The 18,590-nt window shown below is 36.7% G+C and overlaps 1 protein-coding gene across 2 annotated transcripts in view; it reads left to right on the top strand.

Annotated features, from left to right (window-relative positions):
• The first annotated feature begins 1,793 nt into the window (after nt 1-1,793).
• Nucleotides 1,794-18,590, top strand: part of LOC101738884 (uncharacterized) — a 31,059-nt gene continuing 14,262 nt past the window's right edge. Inside the window, exons 1-8 of one of the 2 annotated variants that reach the window (XM_038017908.2) lie at nt 1,794-2,679; nt 3,874-4,383; nt 5,667-5,768; nt 5,990-6,042; nt 7,529-7,720; nt 8,230-8,327; nt 8,473-8,617; nt 9,482-9,639. In XM_038017908.2, coding sequence (XP_037873836.1) covers nt 2,514-2,679; nt 3,874-4,383; nt 5,667-5,768; nt 5,990-6,042; nt 7,529-7,720; nt 8,230-8,327; nt 8,473-8,617; nt 9,482-9,639 — 1,424 coding nt within the window. In that variant the 5' untranslated portion in view covers nt 1,794-2,513. The remainder of the gene's footprint in view (nt 2,680-3,873; nt 4,384-5,666; nt 5,769-5,989; nt 6,043-7,528; nt 7,721-8,229; nt 8,328-8,472; nt 8,618-9,481; nt 9,640-18,590) is intronic. The other variant, XM_038017909.2, reaches the window with a different exon arrangement.

Raw genomic sequence — 18,590 nt, 5'->3', positions numbered from 1 at the left:
TATATATTTATTAGAACATCAACAAAACATATAGGTTAATAATTGTAATAATTTAATCTTGGGGTAAAATAGATATTCCTTCTATTAAGTCAAAACTAGAGCTGTTGCCAGGTCTTGGTTCAGTTGAAGCGAAGCTGGTATTTGTAATTTTTTTTTCGTTATCATTATCTTGACCATCATCATCATCACTGTTTTCATCACCCGAGTCGCTATCATCGTGATGAGTCGACATAGGGCTCATCGGCGTAGTTTACAACTCGGTCGATTCGGTCTTCTTTTTTGTCTATAATTAATTATTTTTTGAAGATATTCGATTCGTAGTAATCGAATGTTACTTTTTTCATTTACCAGCTTCCGATTATTTTCTGTTCTTTTCTTCCATCTGAAGCCTAGCTCTTTCATAATTCGTCGTAAGCTTCATTCCGAGCCATTAAAATTTATATCTTCTTTAAATTTTTCGAAGCCTTTCTACGGTACGGAGTTTCGCTGCTTGTTATGTAGTTATTATGATTACATCTTTTTATTACAGATTGACGAAACTATCCATTCCAGTAACTTTCTTCTTCCCTGATCTTTTCTTACCCGGAGTCCGAAACACGGCGAGCAAGCCAGAGCCTTTAGCTTCGTTAATAATGCACCTAACAGTACTCACTGATGTTTTTGTTGCTTCCGAAGTCTGTTTTAATTTTTCCATATCATTCTTCCCCTGTTTTATAATGAAGCAATATACATCGTACACAATTTTTCTACCCTTTCTTTTAAGTACTACACCAGTTTGTCACGGCATAGTGTATGTTTTATAAAAAATCAACAAACACTCAACAAATAGCAATGGCAACAAAGTCCACAAGCAATTATAACAAATAACTTAACGATTAATAACGATAGACTTTCCACTGTACGCAAGCGTACTTTTGGGAGCAAGCGGAATGAGGGCGCGGTGCGGGACGCAAGGCTCGACTGATCTACCAATAACGCGCTCGATACGATTTCCCCAGCCGTTGCGCTTTACCCTCACCACCAAAGTGATCTAAAATTCGGTTCTGCGCAGTCAAGGTCATTTGCTCAAGAAGTTTGCCGATTACTTTACCTACTACAAGCTTAAAACTCAAGAAATAATAAATTTATTCTCACAAATTCACTAGGTACTCGCATTCTCGCCAAAAATCCTGAGGTGCAAAACTACAAATTAAGTATAGGTATTATCTATGGTGGTGTGTATTATCTATGGCTGTACAGCCGTCAACCACTGACTCGGACTTTTTGGCGGGAACGCGAGGAGTGAAGTTGTGTAATTTGTTTTATTTTGTCTATTTAGTGTTTCTTCGGGTTTAAATGTGTAATAATGGTGGTTTATTAACTGTTTAATATCTGTGAGAGTGCACAAATGTGGGAAAATGAAACAAAGCCGCTGGACGTAACTTCTAGGGATCCTCCAAAAAGTCCACTGAAAAAATCTTAGTAAATGACCACCATTTTGCTGAGACTATAATATATATTATTCATACTTATTACCTCCATGATTTCATCCTATATCATCTCATTACATTTCTTTTCATTTCATTTCATGCGATGTTTCATATTAATCAACTTCATTTCATAATATCATTTTTAATGTAAAAAAGTTTTCATTAAAATTAAAATAACACTTGGCCTAAAGATCTTAGTTACCAGGTCATAAATTCTCTTAAAAAAATACTCCGTCCGAAATAATATTTTTCTTAAAATTTGTATAACCTGGTAATCAAATCTTAAAGCCAATACTCAATGCAGCTTAGTATTCATTGATCTTTATACTTTGATTCTCCCATTAGACAAGCAAAGTATCTCTTACTGAGAAATTTAGAATAAAGACCAAAAGTAATGGTTATCGTTCAGAAAGTGAATTAAATTAAACGATGTGATATGAGACAGCACCGTAGGCGTTGAATTAGATAAATGGAAAACCTTCGAATAAAATGGTTTGAATATTGGAAGTAACAATTTTACAAATTTCAAATAGTTAATAACCTGAAAAGCACTGCATTAACAAAATAAAACAATTGACACAATTTCACACGTTGCCTGACCGCCAAAATATGCTTGACAATTTAAACACTTCTACCAATTTCATAGATTATTATCACACTTTGTTTAGTCTGTAGTGTGTACTCTGCAGTCTGTGGTTTGTTTATGCCCGACATTTTCTAATAAAAATAAATTTACTGAAATTTCACGTTGATGCCGTTTGATACGCGGTTAATATTTACATCTCGGCAGAATTATAAAAAAATATACCGAGATTGCAAAACAAAATATACAGCAATTAAAATCTTTAATATAAAACTTTTGTTATAAATGTTACGTGTACATAGCGAAGCTCAATTTTTTTTAGACCAATATAGCGGGAAATCGTCGTGACGCGCTAACATTGATAATTCGCTATCGAGCCTTTTGATGTGTTGTAGCACGCGTGTTATGTGTTCATTTACTTATTGACGGCACAGTACGGTCAAAATAAACTAAAACTGACAATGTCGGACGAAATGGCGGTGATTGATAACGGGGGAACCGAAGAAACTAATACTGAGAGTATTGAGAAGGTGGACACGGACGTCGAAAGAAGTCTAGAAGCTAAAGAAGTTCATAAAGATCATACAGAGCTCATACATAGTGACGAACCCTCGAATTCTCAAGAAGGTAACACTACATTAAAATTATAACCTATTTGACTTTGATGACACACATAACTACGTTTTCAATTTGTTTTCTAACATTATGCTTCATTTGTAATAACGTTTTAGATGAAAAACTTCAAGGGATATAATATTTAAATAACCAAGATTGAAAGAAAAAAGTTGAAAAGTATAAATCTTTTGTTGTTTTAAATTTAATTTACATGATTGAAAATTATGTACCAATGTCTCTGTTACAATCAAATCATATTAAACGATCAATTATAATTGTAATTAAACTTCGCCTTTTCTTAAAATGTATTTGCAATCAAAAAATGGCAATGCGAACTAACAACACAATGTTTTACCTATATTAAAAAATTGAGTTGACTGTTAAGTGTATTGTTTCTCTCCTATGAAAAGTGAAAGTAAATTATGTTATTTAATGTTAAAAAAAAACAAAAAATTTGAAATTGTTAGAAAGTCTGTCTTTCTTAGACAATTTCAAATTTAATTAATTTATTGTTTTTTTAATTCAAACTCTGGTTTAAAGATATTTTTAATTGTTCCCATTTCTCATTCATGTGTGAGGTAGTCATATATTGCATGATCATGTTCAAGTTGTTAGTGTGTCTTGTACAATAAATTTATTACCACTAGTATTTAAGTTGATATTGCTAAGTTTTTATTGTTTTCCGTTGGATCACTTTGTACAAATTACTGCTTGGAACAAACCACAATTCATAGACCTTACCTGTTATTAAGCAATCCTGCTACATGAATAATCATTACAATTAGCTAGGGTACTTATAATTCAGAAATCGTACTATTCTTATGTTACTGATTATTTTGAACTGAAAATATGAGTTTGTACATACACTGAGCTCCGGAAATAAATAACATTTTTTTTCACTGTGGTAATAATAGCTCTCCCTTTTTACTATTTATTTTATGACCGTCTGGTCTAGTGGTAAGTGACATGGTCACTACACAAGGGGGTCGCGGGTTCGAATCCCGCCAAGGAAGATATTTGTATGATAAATATAAATGTCTTTTCCAGGGTTAGGGATGTATATTAAATATATGTATGTGTATAATAAAAATCTTACATTTATTTCCGTTATCTGGTACCTGTAACACAAGTTCTTTACGAACTTATTACGGGACCAGTTAACGTGGTGTGATCGTTAGTTAATATTTATTATTTATTTTATTTTAGAAACTGATTCTACAGAAGATTCAAAACTGGAAATTGTTGAAGATAATTTAGAAAAGCAAGAGAGTGTTCCATCTACAGAACCAAATGTCAGCTCTAATATCACAGAACCCAAAAATACAGAGCCTGAGCCAATTACAGAGTTAGACACTAAAGCTCTTGATGCTGTCTCTGAAACACAAGTAGCAGACCAAAAAATATTTGATGAAGATGTGAACGAAACTCATCCGCAAATTCCAGAATTACAAGTCCATGTTGAAACAGATGTCAAGACCCCTGAAATGGAAGTGGACGAAAATATTGAAGACAAAATCGAATTTGAGACTGAGATGTTGAAAAGAGACACAGATGACAGTTGCAAAGAAGGCGAGAAATTAGAAGATATAATTGCGGAAGTAAATAAAGGCATCAAGCGCAGGGCATCAGATGCTTTCGGTGATGAGAATGATGAAGAATTTAAGGGATTTGATACCTTTGAAGATATTAAAACAGAAGTTTATGGTCGTGTTGTTGGTAAGTTCATAGTCATTATTTATCTGAATAAAAAGTTATACATTAAGTTTACAATTTTAACATTTTACGATTTCTGCTGTTAGGATGGGACGATGGTTTAAAACAGGTATTTCATTAAGTATTTCACCTTTCGTCATAAGATACTTGCTGAATGCCATAATGTGTTAATTCTAGCAAAACTTTCTGCAAACTTTATAACAAGATAATGTAGACCTTGTAAAATAATATTTTCTTCCACGATGTATTATGTTCTATGCACATGCACATAACATATCAAATTGGGATTTGTCTTTTAGAAAGCATGAACTATTTCACCAAAACTATACCTCTGATTGTAAATAATAGTGGACGAGGATGAGTATGTCATTATTGCTTTCAGAATAAAATTCAGGAAAATTTTATAATTGATATAACATTATTGAAAACAATAATCCAAATACAATGTTTCGCAATGGCAATTATTCCATGGTAGATCAGTGTAATGATTAGTCTATGAAGCATTTAAATATCAGTCTTCTATTCACATATTTAAATCTAGGACTGCATATTACTTTGAATAGAATGCAGTGTTCCGTTTATTCAATTTATTATAGCATTGTTTGACCTTGTACCTAATAAGCATTTATTGTCAAAAATAGCCATTAGTCTAGTGCTTAAGATACTCTGGGTGAGATTACCAATCCGGAGTTAATAGTTTCTTTAAAAAATATTTGAACATCAGAATCTCAGTTTTCATATCCTCTGGATTCACTGTGATACAAGAGGAAATCCTAGTTTTCCGACTTTAAAAATTTAATAATTTTCGATTTATTACACATATATTCCTTCTAAATTAATGTTGTTTGTGAACACTTGTGAGTTAGATAGCAAAGCACAAAGACCTCGACTGTAGAATAGTTGTTATTTTCTTTAAATTGAACCCTCTTATATTCATTTCACATTCAATTTAATTAATTTTTAAACAATTTAAATATGTAGTTGTCAGATTAGTCTCTCGGATTAGTAAGTTTACTACCTTAAGATAGCATATATTAGACAGGCAGATCATACGCTGAGAGTTTATCTCTATTAAGTTTAGGTTATGCAAATTTGTTCAAATCCTTTCGAAGTATTAATTGTATCCGGGTATATGAGCTGCATGGTTCTATAATTGAGAAAAAAAGCAAACTAAATACTGATACAAACTTAATAATATATTGAATTAGGACCAATTACAATGTGAAGTACTATATTATATATCTGAAGCTATGACTCTAATGCCTAAATTATTTTTTGTAAAACAGCACGTTTGGAAGCTGAAGTGTCAGCAGCCATCAAGAACTTCACTCCGGTGAGGAACGTGATAGCTACCCCTACAGCTTCAAAACGACCACGCACTGATACTGGTTTGTTTGACAAAATATTTAATTTAAACATAATTACCTTTGTTTGCCTCCCATGATACATAGCATCGAGCTAAGCTCCGTCAAGCTAATAATCCTTTTGGGCTCAACATTTGTGTGTATTAACTTTGGAAAATATTTCACATTCAAAATCACTCAAATGTACATTAACTTTTTTATAAATTTGATATCTAAGTTTATTGTAATTATTTTTACAATTTTAGATGGATCCCGACCATCGTCGGCTATGTCATCAAAGTCAGATGAGAATACAGATGTGAGTAAATTTATTAAGTATTGATCAATAGTTCATTGGTAACTTAAGGGTTTGGCTTGGATGGGGTCAGCTGTTAACAGACCTCTAACTCGTAGGAGAGCAGCTCAGCAATGCTCAAACTTTTATTCTTAGAATTTGTCATTTTAACTTGACAATGAGTTGAACCATACACGTCTATGCACTAAAAAAGTGATTGTGATAATGGTGATGGGCAACTAATCAAATATGATTACTTTTCCAAAGCCCTTTAACACTTTTGGTGTGTAAATAAGAAAAATTAAGTGTTTTTTTGCATGTTGATTCAATGTCAAAAATCTGTGTTGTCGAAAATGTATCAACAAAACAACCAACTGAACTTATGTGAATACATTTTTATATTTTTAATTATTTTCTAACAGGTCTTGCCAATTAAAAAGACACCGATGATACCCATAGTATGTTTTAATAGTTTTATAATAATACTAAATTAGAAAAATTATAAAAACTTTTAAACTCTATGTTAAGTATTCAAGCTACATTAAGTATGAATCTGACAATATTTTAAATCTTGAACTTTAAGCTTAAAAATGTCTGTCATATTTATTCCAATAGTTATTATTTGGACAACGAAAGAAACTATCTACAGTCAAACCTGGATAAGCGAGAGTTCAAGGGAGCACAATCTCATTCTCGCTTATAGAGGTTTCTCACTAACCCGAGTTTCTCGCTAATGCACCCTCTGAATTTAATTTCGCGATTTCCCGGATTCAAACGCATTCACTATTTTAAGTTTATCACTTAATGGCAGTACTTTGATTTTCCGTTTTAACATGATGCAGAACAGAACTTTCCTTCGCAATTGATTAACGATAAACTGAGTAAGTCAGACAAACAGGACGGTACACAGGGACACGTGTCCATTCGAAAAGAAATCGAATAAATAACAACGTTATTTAGTTCCACGAAATAGAATAGGTTCAATATTGACGAGAAAACAATACAAAAACAATGTTAAGAAGTTCCACGAAAGATATGATAGGGTCATAAAATAGCAGATGCTAAATTTATAATTTGTTTTGTCATTTGTTCCTCCTAAATAATATAAATAAATAAAGCTCGACTGTCGCTTATAGAGGTATAGATAAGTAGCAGTCTCACTCACGGAGGTCCATGAGGCAAAAACGACTCTCTCTTACAGAGGTTTCTGTTTCTCGCTAATAGAGGTTTTAAGAGCTAAAAATGACGGGTCCTGGCTATTACTCTCACTTATAGAGTTTTCTCACTTATCCAGTTCTCACTTATCCAGGTTTGACTGTATATGGACACTTTGTTACACACGCATAGGAGTGGAGTTTACAGACTCTACAATAAGACTTTTAACAATTGGTCGAAAGTCTCAAGTGTGATGCCTGCTATCACACCATCAATCTGGCTTGGTAGCAATGCGAGGGAATTCATAGTATGCTCAACCATTGAAAACAAATTAAGTGACATTGTCATATATCAGAGTGTACCGTCATCTCCTGCGCAGCGCCGCCGTGCCACCATCGACATGTCGTCTCCGGCCCTCCGCTTGCCGCTGGAGCGCGGCTGGAAGCGGGAGCTGGTGTACCGGGCGGCCCTGGACTCCCATTCCAGGAAACATGGGGACATATACTACTACACGCCGCTTGGAAAGAAATTGAGGTCTACCAGAGAGGTTAGTGCGATCATTTGGAATTTTTATTATGAACTAGCTGACCCGGCAGACTTCGTAGTGCCTCAATCGATAAATTAAAGTCCTAAACTTTTGTATAAAATAAACCTAAAACAAACAAAAAGAATCCGTCCGACGGGGGACACATCAAAGGGAAAACAAAATTGTTATTTTTATTTCATTCCGAGCATTTTCATGTTTATCTACCTTTTAAACCTTCTCTGGACTTCCACAAATAATTCAAAACCAAAATTAGCCAAATCGGTCCAGCCGTTCTCGAGTTTTAGCGAGACTAACGAACAGAAATTCATTTTTATATATATAGATTTTAAATAAACCAGGCACCAATTAGAAAGTGCTCCTGACATTGTTGAAGTCCATGAGCTCACCATCAGGAGCACGGCATGCTAGTTTTACTACTAAAGTAATAATAAAAAACTTGAATTCTGGAGTGTTTGATTTTTAATATTTCATAGTATACTTATAATTTTAATATTTTTGTTTGTCGACAGGTGTCTGAGCAACTGGCAGGCACAGGACTGACATTAGAAAACTTTTCATTCTTCAAGGAGCCACTAGGAGTTGATGATCCTGATAAAGAAATTATACGGTATTTCTATAAATATTAGTACATGTTTATATTTAATAAGCACTGACAAATAGAAAAAAAGACATTTTTCTTTCATCGAAATGATTTATTTGTACACAAATAGAGGTAACATTGTGTAATACTTATACTGAAAATTAAATTTTAGTGACGCGAAGTTAATGCGCCGCGTGGAGTCCCCGGTTTGTAGCGCCCCGCCCGCCGTCGAGGGCAAGCGCACTCCCAAACCCAAGCCTCCCAAGGGGGCTAGTCCCGAACCTGTCGCGCTGACTTCCCCACCTGCCAAGATCAAGGTAAGATCGGAATGTGGTTACACTGACGCTTGACTTAGATAATGAAGTTTCTAAATTATTTTATGCATTATATATATGCATTGCTTGGGGGACTGCATTGCCTGCAGGATGCATTTTCAGACTCCTGCAAAGTTAGTTTTTCCATAGAATTCAAATGTGGTATATATTATGTAAGTGGTGACTTCGATTATTGTAATCAATCTGTCAAAATTGTTAGGTTAAGGACCTCTTATGGGCTTGCTGAATGATGTGTAATGACAACACCGCTAAGGTTGTTTAGTAGCATGCCATCAAGAAAATCGATAGACGAATGAAGTGTTTAAATCTCTTCTTAATCACGCCATCTACAACGCAGCACAATTAGCTTATTATATCTTCAGTGCTTTGATGGGAAATAGACAGTTTGTAACGTAACAGCCTACTTTTGTATGCAGCATTGCTTTGAAAGATGAGACCAACTCTGGGGTATGGTTAATATGTTCCTGTTTCATGCTCATTTATTACAATAATCAATAACCTGCCCTATCTGGTATTAACTGGTTACCGGAAGCCATATGTTAACTTGCAACGTGGTAGTTAGGAATTGTGAATTTAATTGTTTTTTTTTTTTATTGCTTAGATGGGTGGACGAGCTCACAGCCCACCTGGTGTTAAGTGGTTACTGGGGCCCATAGACATCTACATGTAAATGCGCCACCCATTTGAGATATGATTTCTAAGGTCTCAGTATAGTTACAACGGCTGCGTCATCTTGAAACCGAAACGCATTACTACTTCACGGCAGGGCATAGGCAGGGCGGTGGTACCTACCCGTGCGGACTCACAAGAGGTCCTACCACCAGTATAAAATTCTTCTCATTGTAGGTGAAATCAGTGGGCTCACGTCTCAGCGGCTCGATTCCCGTACCAGCAGCAGCCCCGGAACCGAGGAAGCTGCCAAAGAAACCGCAACCCCAACAGCCGGCACCGACCACACCGAGCAACGCGGACAACAATAACACTGCAGCCTGGAAGAAACCCAGGTATATAAGGTTTGCCTTGTGACAAATGTGTTAAAGATGTTAAAAAAAAACACTCTGGAAAAGGAAGGCAGGTTGTGGCTCTTGTTATTCTTGAATCATTTCAAATACATTGCATTATATTTTTATACAGCACGTAATGTAAGCTAAAAACAGCTGACGCTTGGGGTGAACGTCCTGTACTTTTATTTCATGTGATTTGAATTAAAAGTATTTCTTAAAAAACTGAGAATTCATACTCAACCTGATATAAATTAATGTTACTGTTCCCATACGTGTTGAAGAAGTAGGTCAAAGAAAGTCTAATTATAATAATGGAGTGTGAGTGGGTTTGGTATACCCACCCTCAAGCACAGCCTGCTGAGTTTTTCGCCAGATCCTCTCAGTGGGTCGCGTTTCCGATCCGGTGGTAGATTCTGCGAAGCACGGCTCTTGCTAGGGTTCGTGTTAGCAACGTCGTCAGGTTTGAGCCCCGTGAGCTCACCTACTAGTTAAGGTTACGCTGATATAGCCTCTCAAGGCTATCAGCTTAGGAAAAAAAGTTTTGGTATTAAACAGATGGTGCGGTTGTTGATCTTGCATCAGCTGATATTTTGTACTTAGAGGACAATAATAAGATTAGCAATAATAGAGATATTGTTTAACAAATATCTCTTTTAACCTAACACAGTTGATATTCTATCAGTAACAACACTATCGAACAGGAAACACCAGCCTTACAACCTTTCTTCACCAGAATCCGGTCCATATTTTAGACCTGGTGTTTATAACTGAGGAGAACTAAGACAGATCGGCATTTAGTAGTTATCTAATGTCCATGCGTGCAGTGTCAGATCCAGCTTTACTGGTGCTCTTATAGTTGTTAGTACAGTCTATTGCTGACTAGCAAAGTATTGACATTGTCAATGGCCATGTGCATGGATACAACCTCTGCTAACTGATAAATAAATAATTCCTATGTGTAAACATTAAAACATATCAAATATATGTCCTAAGTAATTCTCAGTTATGAATGCTGAATGGAATAATGTAATAATGTAGCCATATTCAATTATAATCTAGTTAATTATAAAGCAAGACATTGTAAAACTTGAGAATTTTTATTTTGCTTACACTAACGCTATTTCCATTGCAATACCGATTAAGTACGTGCATATAATGTATACCGGATTATGACGTCATCGCTATAAAAGCGCGGGATAGCAATATGTTGTCACTACGCCTCCTTTGTCAATCCTTCAAATACCCAGCTGTCAAATTCCTAGCTGTCAAGTATTTTGACAGTAAATTTTCGATGTTGCCAGTCGTTGTAGTACCATCGGCGTACGACAGGCGGCGCGCGAGTAGTTTTCCAAACAACTGGGCTCGTCCGTGTAACAATAATGTTCCACAAAAAGGATCGTTATAGAGTATCCTATCTGCTGCCTTCGGTTGGAAGGGTGGGTTAGTCGTTGTACCAATTGACCCTCATATCTCAAGGTGCATTTACCATGTGTCTATGGGCTGCCGGGACCAGCTCCACTAGGAGACAGTGAGCGCGTTAGTTCGTCTACCCAACAGAATTAAAAAAACGTTTAAATGCAAATTTTTTGTGCCAGTTGGTAATTGACGCCCGCAGACCTATGAAGGTTTTAGAAAGAAAAGAAAAAAACAAATTATTTCACTATAAAACGGTTTATGTATTTTTGTAATTTTTGAGTCAATTAATGGTAAGGAAGACAAGTTTTTGAATAAATTATTTGTAAAGTAAATCAACTTTTTTTTCTCGTCTACACTTCTTTTAAATAAAATAAAAATCGATTTAGAATCGATTTTCGAATCGTAAAACAAAAGTGTGAAGAACCCGGTTGTGTAGAAACTTTGGTGAGTGAACACCGGCTACCACCACGATCTTTCTGAGGAATACGTGTTGTGAGCGCTGGACTCGTAGGGCTCATGTGAGCACTTAGCGCGAAGGGTCTCCGTGAGGTCTGTCCTTTTGCACCAAAAAAAAGTTGATTTACCTATAACAACATATAATATACGCAAAGCATAACGCAAGGAGGGTTAATTGACATTGAGCAATTAGCCCTCGAGTGCGGGTACTGAGCGGTGACGAGTGTAGTGCGTGTCCGGGGCAGGGAGCACGCGAGCCCCCCGCCCGCGCCCCGCGGGGGGTCGCCCGTCCCGCCGCCCGCCCTCGCCGCCAGGACGCCCCTCGCACCCGCCGCCACCGACCTGCAGGTAACTCCATTTATATCTGGAAAATTACATTAAAAACTACGTTGCCTTGAATACGTCATCGGAGATGTTATTGCGATCTCTAAGCGCCATTTACTGGTGGTAGGACATATTACGAGCCCGTACGAGAGAGAATCACCATCCTGTCCATGTCTGCCGCTAATCAGTCGTGACAGCCGCTGTGCTCATGTCTCAAGACGGCAGTTACGCCGCAGAGCCTATGGACAGCACCATCTGAGCAATAAAATAAAAATCGTTCGCGAGTCTTTGCCTGTTTGTGCGACGAATGTGGAATGCTCACGTTTAAATTAATGTTCTCCGGTTTTTGAATGGGTTATCATCGTCTTACTCTTATAGTCTGTGTGTTCATGTCTATGTCTGCGTCTTAGTAGCAAAAAAATGTATAGAGTAAAAAATTAGACACTTGTTCTGTTGGTGGTGTATGAATTTAAACTTTAGGTTCATGACGCTACTCTAGATAGAATGGTCCGAATACCGAGTTGACCTTGAACTTTGTCCCAACCCAAAAAATGTTTTTTTTTTTGGAAAACATTTAATTAAGTTTTCAAACCGAAAAGACGTGTAAGAAGGGGACAGAGTGAAAGAGTCTGATGAGTTTGTCCTATAGGGAGGGTACGGAGTGAAAGAGACCGATGGATAAATTTGTCCCTTTATAAGCTACTTATGGTCATATTAAGAGTCGCTGAAAAGGGTCGAAGTCTTTAGTCGAAATCCAAAAATAAAAAGAATACCTAATGAAAACATACTTTGAAATTCAAATTTAACAAGTAAAACAGTAATAATTGGACCGTTTATTTTGAAAGTGGTGTAAGTCCATTTTTGAGAAAAATGAGCTATCACGTAATTCATGCTTAATTTAATGTAAATTTTTTATATATAACTAGTCCGTGTTTAATTTCTCAAAAAATTCCCATGTTTTGTACAACTTAAAATCGGTCGGTAAATGAAATTGCATAATCATCAATTATGAAAGTGGTGTAAGTCCAATTGACAGAGGTAGGTGGCATAGCCAGACCTCTTATGATTTGCCTGTATTTTAAAATCGACATATATAGTAACCTTTAATTTTCTCGAAACAAAAGAAAATGGACTTACAGCACTTTCAAAATAAACGATCCAATTGTTGAAATATTAATAAGAATATTATTAATAATACTAGTTAAGGTTACGCTGAAATAGCCTCTCAAGGCTCTCAGCTTAGGTAGGATAAAAACATAAATCTGATGGGGAAGTGTATGTGTACGTGACGCAGGCGGTGCGGCGCCGGGCCGTGCAGCCGTGCTCGATGGCGTGCGGGCGCGGCGCGGTGCCGTCGCTGGCGTGCGCGGCGTGTCTGTGCCTGTACCACCCCGCGTGCGCAGGCTGCCCCGCCGCGCCCCCCGCGCCCTTCCTCTGCAAGGTGCGTGCGTCACTGTTGTCTTGAAACATGCTTTGAAAAGTTATCTCTAGATCTTGCCAAAGTCGATGAGACGCGGTAACGATTTATGTACAGATTTACATAACACTCATTCACATATGTTTGGGCTTGGTTCTTTAGTTTTTGTTTTAAATTTAGAGCGCAATCGATATGATACTTGGTAATTTTGTTAGGAACTCACCGTAGTTCTGTGTCCTTGTGGTTATAATAATATTTATCAGCACTATCTTCCTGGAGTGGCTACTCCTTTCTTCCTTTTTTTACCTTGATTATTAATTAGCTTCAGACTTAATTATCACTATTTTTTTCGCGATCACACAATTTTGATGCGCACGATTCAAAAGTCCACTTTATAAAATGGACATTGATATAAGAGGGGAAAGGGACGTGACTATCATCAATGCGCTCTCAATTTCGTTCAAAAATATTTTAAAACGACGTACGTATCCGTCGCAGATAGCATAAAAAAAATTTGAGGTCGAAATTATTTGTGTATTAAAAAAAAAAAAAACATATATATGAGTCGACTATTATCAAAGTCGGCAATGTGACTTTTGCATAATTATTGGTAAATCAGAAAAACGAATTATTGAATTTGTATTCCATTGGCAGTCACAAAACTCTTCTGAACGACATCTTAGATAAATAACAGGTTAACTATTAACCTTTATTTAATGCAGGTTTTGAACCGTATTCTTTGAAGGAGACGATTATATTCAAATCAATCTGTATTGACATATCAATAACATTTTTTTGTCCAAATGCACAGATTACCACCTTTGATAATAGACGACTCATATACTAAAACTACAGCTTTGATTGTAAACGTATCGTTAACAAATCAAAGCGTGTATGGTCTTATATGTAATACTCCTTCCTCTTCATCTTTCTTTCCTATTACCCTCTGCTTGGGTGTAGGGCTCGAATCAAGTTCTTCCATTTGCATCGATCTTGGGCGGTCTATTCTTCTTCCTTCCATGTCATACCCAACACGCCCAGTTCTTGCTCTACGAAGAAACACAGCTAATCATCTAAAATAATTATATTATTCTTAAGGTGTATACTGATTTTCCGAGTAATTATGTACTTGAGAATACTACTTTCTAGTTAATTACATTACACGAATTAATTTCTCGTTGAGGGAACCGCATTGTACAGTAAAATGGAACCCAGTGTTCTAACTGCAGTATCGTGCGCTTGGACTTGCAACCTCATAGCAGGTGGCTTGTGAGTAAAAGATACCCTATAGACATATTAAAACATAATAGATCATTTTTTCAATACTGAATTATTATTGTTATCACTTTTTATTATTGCCTTAGTAGGCAAACGAGCGTAGGACTAACCATCAGGTGAGTGGTCATATCGCCCATGGACTTCAGCAATGTCAAGCCTACCGTTAAGTACTCTCCACAAGCCTCGTTTGAAGAAGGACATGTCATAGCGCTCGGCAAACACCGTGGAGGGGAGCTCATTCCAAAGCCGGATGGTACGCGGCAGAATCGATCTCTGGAAACGCGCTCTGAATTATTCGATAGACAAAAAAAAGTGTGTGTGTGTGTGTGCAAGTCACACACGGTAGAAGTGAAACTTATAAATAAGATATAGATATACTGACTATCCCATTACACAGAAGCATACATATGGACAATGTTTAGTAGACGATAGTGGGGATGCTACGTCTAATGTGTTCTATCTCATTCACTCGCCGGCTGAATCCTATACATTTATGTGTTTGCGTCTCTATGGACTTATTTTTTCGTTTCATCGAGTTTGAAATCACAACGATTCTAAAGAAGTTTCACTTCGACAAGAACATTTCTAAACCAGTGACTTTTATCGACAGAATTGTAGGAAGTCTTCGTCGCCGCCGCTGGACCCACCGCCTCTGGTACAGAAATCGGGTGTCGCCGCGAGCAACGTACCGGCGCCCGTGCCGCGCCGCGTACCCGTCCCCTTGCCCGTACCCGTACCGGTCCCAGCGAAGGTACCGAAACAGGATAAGCGAGTTCTGTTGCGGATGAAGGTAATTAGTAACGTAATTTGTTATTGATATTCTATGTAGGTCTTATCCGCGCTAATATTCATATTATCGTCGTTGCAAATTTGAAATCTCCTATGTGGATAAATTTAGTTTAGGAGAAAATATAATTTACTGGTGGTAGAACTTCTTGTGAGTCCGCACGGTAGGTACCGCCACTCCGCCTATTTCTGTGGAGAAGCAGTAATGCGTTTCGGTTTGAAGGGGAAGCCGTTGTAACTATACTTGAGACCTTAGAACTTATATATCAAGCAAGGTGGGTGGCGCATTTAGGTTGTAGATATCCTTATGGGCTCCAGTAACCACTTAACACCAGGTTGGCTGTGAATTAGTCCAACCACGTAAACTATAAAAAAAAATTACCTGAAAGAAAAAAAAACAATTCAAATATTTTTTAGCACATACAATACTTTGATCTACAATAAAATGCAAACCGACACTTAGAAATTTTTAAGATTGACGCGTAATAAAGTAAAATATTGAGACATGGACATGTAGTTTTTGCGGAGTATTCAAAATAACTTTCATTATAATATATGAAAACACAATTTTGGCCCCAAATATCACATAGGAGATTTTAAATTAGTAACGATGTAAATATGTCATTAATTGTTTGATTGTACTCACAAAAATTAGTTATTTTCCATGAATATTTTCTGAAAATAGTCCCAACAGACCAGAAAACTAATGAACATTTCCTTCGCACAGGCGGCGGGCGGGACGGAGGGGGAACGCGTGTGGAGCGTATCGGGGGGTGCGGGGGGTCAGGGGACGGCATCGGCTCAGGGGGCGGCGGGGGGACAGGGGGCGGTGCGCGGGGGACAGGGGGGAGCCGCCCTGCCGCAGTCGCTTGCCCTACTCAACGGACGCAGGTTCATCGTAGTACCGAGGACCCTGTACCCGTCTGTATAAATGTACTTATTCCACACTTTGGATATATTTTACTGCTGGTAGGACCTCTTGTGAGTCCGCGTGGGTAGGTTACGGAATGTCCGGCTATGGAATGAGCTCCCCTCCACGGTGTTTCCCGAGCGCTATGACATGTCCTTCTTTAAAAGAGGCTTGTGGAGAGTATTAAGCGGTAAGCAGCGGCTTGGTTCTGCCCCTGGTATTGCTGAAGTCCATGGGCGACGGTAACCATTCACCAACATGTGGGCCGTATGCTCGTCTGCTTACAAGCGCAATAAAAAAAAAAACTTAATGATTTGTTGTATTTTTTTTTTCTTTTCAGATGAAAAAAAGCAATAGAATCTCCTTTCAGAATATGAGACGGGCTCGTTTCTGTATCAACGGATCAAACAGCCTGAAAAATGGACGTTGAATTTGTCAAATGAAACGCTACAAACGAAAGTGGCCTTTAACGACTTAGTTTAAGACATAAAACGCATATCTTAGTTTTAATTAAACACTTGTATGTTGTTTTTTTTTTGTTCAGTAATGACGTTATGCCTTTGACGTCGACAATTACCCGAATTATGATAAATATGAAATTAAATTAGCGGTAGGCAGCGGCTTGGCTCTGCCCTTGGCATTGCTGAAGTCCATGGGCGACGGTAACCACTCACCATCAGGTGGGCCGTATGCTCGTCTGCCTACAAGGGTAACAAAAAAAAAAGAAAAAAAAAATTGAAATTAAAGGAGTCACCTTATTGCCTTATTGACTTTTATTTCGCGCGTTTTGAGGTCGCCACGTCTCAATGCATGATGTGATTTTATCATTAACTTCTAAGTAAACGCTTCTGTCGCTGTTATCGTCAGATGTCGATCGAATGTAACAGAAAATATTAATTTGATTAAAAAAAACATGCAATATTTATTTGTTGATTGATTTCGTGAAAACCGATCCTCAAACATCAAAAGGTAATGTATTTATTGTACAGTTCGTTTTGTAACTCAATATTTTGGTAAGTATTTTTTTTACTTTAGTATATTTAATTAATTAATTTTTTTAGTTGATTTTTAATATAAGGGTTAATGCAGCTGTTTAGTTGAACTTTTCTCAAGTTTTACAATGTCGTCAGAAATTTAAGTATTTTATTTCATTAATATTATGCATGTTTCTTGTGGCTTCCTTTGACTAACAATAGACAATCGACTGACAATAATAAGGCAAACTAAATAGTGACTTATAAAGATCGTTATTAAGTTGAAACTATTAATGTAACAGTTAGTGTATAGTCTGTGGTAAGTCTATTGCGCAATTGACCACTAATGACGTCACGTGGTGATGTTGAATCCTTTAAATAATAACGGTCCGGTTCTCTATTGTTTTCTGATGCATTTGACATAGAGTGCCCACTGATTTTCTCGCCGGATCTTCTCAGTGGGTCGCGTTTCCGATCTGGTGGTAGATTCTGCGAAGCACTGCTCTTGCTAGGGTTCGTGTTAGCAACGTCGTCAGGTTTGAGCCCCGTGAGCTCACCTAGTAGTTAAGGTTCCGCTGATATAGCCTCTCAAGGCTATCAGCTTAGGTAGGAAGAAACAGTGACATAGACGAAGCGATTGAAAGTCGATAGGTGAAGTATAATAGTGTTTCTATAACGGACTATTAAAATCTAGACGTTATAAACAGAAGGGTCTAATCTCTAAAGAATTTGAGAAATTATTCGTTCTAATGTATAGTTATTATTATGATGATGATGATGATGATGATGATGAATGTGTACATAGTATCCTTGAACATACTTAAAATTAACAAAACCAATTAAATAAAACAAGGGTGCGTGTACTTATGTACGCGCGTAAGAAGTTATATACATATGATTTTTATTAGATTTATTTCTTTTTCTTTTTAAATATTAAATAATTAATAATAAATATTTAACGTTAATAATTTAATAATATTTAGTATGAATTATATTAAATAATAATTTTGTCATTTATATTACTAAAAAATTAACGCTAATAACACTTTTTTTTACGAGTGTACATGCGCGAAAGTTCACCTGCGGCTATATTCAGACTCGCCAAGTTACGTCGGTCGTATTGTAATGAGCGATTTAGTGGGCAACTTCATTCTGTTAATTTTGTGTCTCGGTGCGCACGCATCGTAAAATTTCACTCTCATAAATTTTTCATAACGCGCCTAAAGAAGTATAACTTCAAAAAGATACATTTATTATATATATTATTATAAACGCGACTTTTTTTTTGCTTAAAATTTGTCGAACATAGGCTTAATGAGGTCGAGATTCCATAAAAGGATTTTTATGAAAGTCTCAATAAAAGTTAGTTTGAAGGAAAAATTAAAATCTT

Source organism: Bombyx mori, chromosome 20 (genome assembly GCF_030269925.1).
Source record: "Bombyx mori chromosome 20, ASM3026992v2".
NCBI classification, from domain to species: domain Eukaryota; kingdom Metazoa; phylum Arthropoda; class Insecta; order Lepidoptera; family Bombycidae; genus Bombyx; species Bombyx mori.
This window is presented reverse-complemented; position numbering and strand designations above follow the sequence as displayed.